The sequence below is a fragment of the Triticum urartu genome, chromosome 1A, assembly GCF_056163025.1.
Source record: "Triticum urartu cultivar PI428250 chromosome 1A, HENAU_Tu73, whole genome shotgun sequence".
Classification (NCBI taxonomy): Eukaryota; Viridiplantae; Streptophyta; class Magnoliopsida; order Poales; family Poaceae; genus Triticum; species Triticum urartu.
The window spans coordinates 574,666,207-574,673,197 of record NC_141873.1 but is presented as its reverse complement, the minus strand read 5'-3'; the positions used below and the strand labels follow the sequence as shown (position 1 = coordinate 574,673,197).

The 6,991-nt window shown below is 48.1% G+C and overlaps 1 protein-coding gene across 1 annotated transcript; it reads right to left on the bottom strand.

Annotated features, from left to right (window-relative positions):
- Nucleotides 1-5,335: 5,335 nt before the first annotated feature.
- LOC125539954 (WRKY transcription factor 22-like) lies at nucleotides 5,336-6,723 on the bottom strand. Its single transcript, XM_048703511.2, has 2 exons — nucleotides 6,123-6,723; nucleotides 5,336-6,028 (listed from the first exon to the last, which is right to left on the bottom strand). Exons 1-2 carry the CDS (start codon nucleotides 6,647-6,649, stop codon nucleotides 5,671-5,673), a joined length of 885 nt encoding a protein of 294 aa, XP_048559468.1. The 5' UTR covers nucleotides 6,650-6,723; the 3' UTR covers nucleotides 5,336-5,670.
- Nucleotides 6,724-6,991: the final 268 nt, after the last annotated feature.

Below are 6,991 nucleotides of genomic sequence, written 5' to 3'. Positions count from 1 at the left end.
GCGCCACATGATCCGATGATGTATTCGAGATTATATTTATTATTCGATATGATGTATTCGAGATTATATTTATTATTCGAGACGATGTATTCGAGATTATATCTATTATTCGAGACGATGTATTCGAGATTATATCTATTATTCGAGACGACGTATTCGAGATTATATCTATTATTCGAGACGATGTATTCGAGATTATATCTATTATTCGAGACGATGTATTCGAGATTATATCTATTATTCGAGACGACGTATTCGAGATTATATTCGATGATGCTTATTATGTACTATGATTGATTCAGTTTTTCCTTATTAATTGATTGCATCCATGCATTGTAATTTGAATATGTTTCTTTTGGATTAGTTAAACAAAACCTATGCGGACAATACCGACAGAGAGGGAGAAGAGGCCCTGTTCAATATCATACGCAATCCTCGTGGGCCAGATGATGATCAGAATGAAGAAGATTATGACGGCTCCGAATATCTAAACAACACCGGGGAGGGTGATATGATATTCGATCGCGACGACCGAATTGATGAAGTTATGAACTATGAACATGACGAAGAAAATGTTGATCTTGAAACAACAAAGACCGGCGAGGTATATATATTTATATAAGCAGGCATCTGGTGATCATCACATGTTTTAAATGACTTGAAGATATATTAACGAATCGATCTTTCTTCTTTCAGCCATCCGGATCGAGCAAATCTTCAGGCAACAGGACGAAACGAGGCCCGAACTAAAAGTTGAAGGAGGGCGTAAAGTACAATATCGAGGCAATCAGACCTAATGGCGAACCATTCGCGCCTAAGAAGATTGCGGACAAGTTCGTTCGTAAGTGCGGAGTTCTTGTGAAGGACCAACTCCCGATCTCCCTTCAAGAATGGAGAGAGCCAGCAAAGCCACGTCCAGGAGTTACTTTTGTCGACGACAGACAAAAATATTTGCTTTGGGAAACGCTCATGGAACATTTCACCCTACCAGATCATTTCACAAATGCAGATGTGGAGAAAGTCAAGGACGCTGCTCTTAGGAAGATGGCGGTTGCATTCAAGAACCACAAGATTCGTGAATGGGCCAAGTACGTCAACGGAGGAAGGAAGACTCCAGTATTCGAGGGAACACTAGAGAACCAAAGTGCTCATTGGGACGATTTCGTGAAATTCAAGGATTCGGAATTATCTAAGGAACGGTCGAGAATAAACAAGGCCAATGCCGCAAAAAAGGATAAGTTTCATAAGCTGAGGCCAGGTGTCTATGCGGTGGGAATGCCTAAGTGGGATAAGTCTGAGAAAGAGATGCTGGATTCAGGTGTCACTCCAGAAACATTGAGTTGGCCCCCCAGGTGCAGGACTTGGTTCTATGCGCATGGGGGGGAGTTGGACCCAAAGACAGGCAAAGTTTCCAAGAAGGCATGTCTGGACGGAGCCGAAGATAAGCTACTTGTTGCAATAGAAGAGGCTCGATCTAGGTTGTTCGAGCCTAACAGAGAGAACGACGAGCTTACGTGTGCCCTGGGAAATCCTGAACACCCGGGAAGAACACGAGGCATGGGCGCTATTCCGTGGTATGAGGGGTTTTTGGACTGGAACGCCGACTACAGAATCCGTGCGAGAAAGAAGATTGCGGAGGAGAAGAAGAGAAAGATGGAAGAGGAGTAGAGGAAGCTAGACTATGAACGCCTTCAAGGCCTAGAATCAGCGCACGCGGACTTGGCAAACAAATTCCAGCGGCAGCAGGAGCAGATCGACTCACTTAGCCAGCAAAGGGGGTCTCAGCAGCTAGCGGATGATCCACCAATGGATAGCACCATCCCATCCATTCCGAGAAGCAGCGTGGGTTCCGCCCCGGGGGACGCATTGCTGGATAGCTACCCAGTGGATGACATCATGGAGAACACTAACTGCGAGCTACACTTCAAAATGAAGAACATATCCATGAAGGTGGCGGGCGCCCTTACTTTTAGAAATTCCCCCGAGGCAACCTTCCATTGCAACCCGATTCCAGCGGGCTATGCTCGTGTCTTGGTTGATGAGGTGGTGGACCAATATTCGGGGCTAGAGCTTGACATTCCTGGAGGTGACGATGAGCACACACTAGGAGAGGCCAACCATCGTATCATCCTATGAAGAAAGGATTGCATCATCTTTCGAAGGCCACCGACATCGCGTCATCCGACTCCTCGTCGCAGTCCGCCACCGAGTCAGCAGACTCCCGCTCCTCCAAGTCCACCAACGCGTCAGGCCACTCCTCCTCCAAGTCCGGCACAGCTTCAGGCCACTCCTCCAAGTCCAGCAAAGCGTCAGACCACTCCTCCTCCAAGTCCGGCACAGCTTCAGGCCACTCCTCCTCCAAGTCCGGCACAGCTTCAGGCCACTCCTCCTCCTCCAACTCAGCCACGTCAGCCGTCTTCGCCGCCTCAGCAATCACGGAAGAGAGCCGCCTCAGCCATGGTGCGTAGCGGTACAAGTCGAGGTAGTACTACAGGTACATGCGGAGGCAAGCGAATTCAATATGGTCCAAGCCTCGCGCCTCTTCCGCAGAGGCCTTACGACAAGTCCGAGGAGGAAAACGTAGCCATATCGAAGGCCGAGGTGGAAGCCCATTTTGCACCGAAACCGCCACCGCCGCCAAGGGAGAAAGTGCCCGTGGAAAAGATTGACCACTTCATTCGTATGGCTAGACCACCAGCTCCCAAGCCTGTTGACACAGACTATGAGCGCCACCTCAGGAAGTTAAATCGAGCACGTCTACAAAAAGAGGCGAGCTCGAGCTCGAGCAAATCAGCTGGCAAAAGGAGCGGTAAAACCATTCCCCAGCTGGGAGAACAGGCGGCGCAATCAATCCCCCCGCTTGTTGTGCCAACAACACATGAGAGTAGGCGCGCCCAATATTATTGTGGGCAAACCGTTAACGTTCCCGGGGTGGGCGATGTGGTAATAACCAAGGAGCATATTGCGCAGGCTTAATCGACCGGGATCACTGTTGGACAACTCCTCGATATCGAGCCCATGTCTCCGACTAGAGAGGAGGAAATAAAACAGAAATATGCCCGAGGCCAACCTTTGGTCGAGCCAGAGGAGGTCAATAAGCTCCCAACGAGAATGTATGAATTGCATCAATGGTACATGGACATTACCAAGATTTCCAATCGAGAGTCCCTCATGGTGAATGTCAACAAGGAGCATTACTACCATGAGAAAGTTGTGACCGTTGAGTATTCAAAACTATTTCAGCTATACAATAAAGACGCACTCGACAAATCTTTCGTCAGTTGCTATTGTCTGTAAGTGATTTCTTTCTGTAATTTAAGTCTCAAGCTAGCTGTAGTGATCATTTTGATCAATCATTACCTGTAATTATCCTCACTATATTCTTTTCTGTGGTATTATGCAGGATGAAGATTTATGAAATGAAAAAAGGTGGACGCTATGGCATTGGGTTCGTTGACCCAAATACCATTAATGAATACACATGGAAAATAGATCCATATCACGAAAAAAGTGTAAAGGAAAGCATACTACAGTTCTTCAAGGAACTCAAATACAATGAAGATATACTACTTCCTTACAACTTCCAGTGAGTCACACTGTCTTGTACTACAAATTCTGTTTTCCCCTACTAGCTATAGCTACATGTTTTTGCTTATATATGCCCGCTTAATTAAGACATGCAAACGTGTGTGCATGCAGATTTCACTGGATCTTGTTAATCATTAAAGTTGATGAAGGAACAGTTGAAGTACTAGACTCACTACTTAAGAAAGCAAGTGACTACACCATCGTGAAGGGGATAGTCAACATGTAATTTCAATCATTATTAACTATATCTCGGCCTATTTAATTAGTTCGTCATTTCCTGATAACAACTATTTAATAACCCATTTATTCATTTTCTTTGTCGGCAGGCAGGGCTTGGGCAAAGTTCATCAGGGTCACTCCAGGCCCATGGAAACAAAGTCTGAAATGGTATCGACCCAAGGTAAGTAATTAAGTAGTACTAGCTACCTGCCATCTCTTTAAATATCATGCTTATTATTATCTGATCAAATTCCATTCTCGTAAAGGCCCTGAAGCAGGCGCCGGGGAATGATCTATGTGCATACTATGTTTGCGAGAACATTCGCATGATGGCGCCCGAAAGGAGCAAATCTCAAAGACAGGAGTGAGTACGATATCGATTGTCAGAACATTATTCACAATTTTTACACCATTATCGATATCTAGTCACACAACTAATACACATGCATATTGATCTCCTTCTTACCAGTTTAAAGAGGTGCGGGACAAGCTCCTAGCACCGGACCGCATAGAAGCAATTCAAGAGGAAATAGCGGGATTTTTGCTCGACCAGGTCATAGATCCCAAAGGAGAATACTATTACCCGCTACCGCCCCCATGAACCACTTCCAATTGTTATCGTGCTCCGAAGGCACCAATTAGCTATAGGCTAATGTCACTGGCTCCGAAGGCACCAATTAGGAGAAATTGTATATATATATATATATATATATATATATATATATATATATATATACAATTATGATCGGTTCTACTAGAAATTCTATTTATATATATGCATAACGTGTACACTATGTAGTATCATAAAATACCAGCAAACGAAAAATAATTAAATGGAAAACACAAAATTAAATAAAAAAGAAATCATAAACCCAAAACCCCCTCAACATTTTAATACCGGTTGGTGACACCAACCGGTACTAAAGGGCTCCCTGCCCCCGAAGCTGGCTCATGCCACGTGGTTGCCCTTTAGCACCGGTTCGTGCTGAACCGGTACTAAAAGAGAGGGGGGGCTTTAGTGCCTAAATTTTAGCGCCGGTTACCAAACCGGCACTAAAGAGCCTTACGAACCGGCGCTATTGCCCGGTTCTGCATTCTGAGCCCTCATATCCTCCCCATATATATTGGTTGGACATGAGGATTTACTGACAACCCAAATATACCGGGACAACATGGGGTCCGGTTGGGTCATGTTTTTTGCGTATCACTCTTGTCTGAACAGTGACCAAGATGTACTTCCGGACTTATAGGGAGGATATGAGAAGACCGGTTATAGATGCTCTATAAGTGGCCAGTCATGAATGGAAGCAAGATGTCCGAACGAAGGAAGGCCATGGTGTTCGTGGTCGCATATTTTTCAAGTATTTATTCCCTTCCATCGATCCATTTAACAAATCATCCTTCTCATCCAGTTCAAAAAACAAGAGGTACAGAAACAATTAAATGGGCACATCACACGCACATCTAATCGAACACACCAGACGATGCATCACTGGCAATCTTCCCAGTAACCCATTTTGGTGATGGCGTAACCTAAATGCTATTGAGAATTAGAAAAACAATTCAAAAATCGCGTAACCCACACAACTACAACTAGCCGTACTATTGGGGAAGGTCTAGAGATGCTATAAGATGTATCGTTTTCCTTGGGCGGAGACGCGAAGTCATAAACCACAGTGTAATGAAAGAATTTGAGGATGCATTTTTTGTTCCTTTGCTTGCTTCAAAGAATATATATGGCCATTTTCGTAAGAGCCTCCCTTTGCAACGCATGAACATCTCCCATGCCAATCCTGCGAAAAAACTTTCGAGCTCTTGTTCCATCACCGTGACTGATTCTTGTACTACTGCTAATAGAGCTAGCTAGAACGAGACCCGTCGCTCCAGGGCGTCGTCCTCGAAGAAACTATCAAAATCGTCGTCAAAGGAGGCGAAGAAATCGTCCATGTCCACGGGCGACCAGAGCTCGGACTCGTCGTCCGCGCCAGCCGCGGATGACGAGACGTCGGCGCTGTCGTCCCCGCGGTTCAATGCCGTGTCGTCGGACGCTGGCGACTGGGGCGGGTGGCGCGTGGTGCCAGCGAGCGCGCTTATGGTGGTGGGCACGGCGTGGCAGTGGTCGGCGATGTAGGTGACGAGGAGCACGCCGGGGTTGGCCGGGCTGCGCTCCACCAGCTTCCGCGCCGTGCACGCCTTCATGCTGCTGCACTTGTAGTATCCTCTGCATGCGCATCATTTCAGCATCAGTACATCATGTCACTAGACTAATGGCGTGGTGTTCTTGATCAACCGGAAAATAGAAGTTAGGTGGTTACCTAGGGTAGGGGGAGCCTTTGATGGGCTTCTGCCCGTACTTGCGCCACGCCCACTGGTCGTCGGGGCCGTTGACGCCGCCCTCGGCCACGGGCACCTCGCGTACCACCTTCTTCATTTGGCTCTTCTTGCTCTTGCCTCTCTTGGGCCGCCGGAGGGCTCCAGCACCTCCCGGCTTCCGGCCGGCCTGCTTACTCGCCGGCAGCGCCTTCCCGGACGTCGAGGTTGCAGCTGCAGGAAAGGAGATGAGCACCTCGTGCTGATCCGGCGCCCGCTCACGGCCGGACGAAGGCGTGATGGAGAACGGCGCCCGCTGCTGCAGCTGCTCGTGCTCCAGGTCCAGGTACCCCAGCATGTCGTACAAGGAAGACGGCGTGGACGCCGCCCTCGCCGGTCGCCCCATGAATTCCGCTGGATCCTCCCGCGCACGCATGACTTCCCGACGAGGAGACTCTGCTTCGTAGCCGGGGACGCTGCCGCCGCCGCAGCTCCTCACGACCGCTCCGAGACCCCAGTCGTCGGCGTCCATGGAAAATTAGCTCGATCGTAGGGCAATGGCAGAGGCAAGATGAGAGAGTGCGCCTCTGCGTAGAGCTATCTAGCTGCCCAGCGAACGTACGTGGTTGACTTTGGGACGCGGTCGGAGCTCGTGCATATATAGTGCTCGCCCGGGCGCAAGCGGCGATCGATTTGATCGGTAGAAAGTCAAACACAACGGCTGGTTGACATTTTGTTTTTAAAGGGGAAAAGCATACACGCAACGGCGCGAGCCGGTGGTGCGCGCGCACCAACAGCGTCAGCGATTGATCAGTTCCGAGACGAACTTGATCCAAGGATGCGAGATCACATCAGGATTTACACGTAATAGACG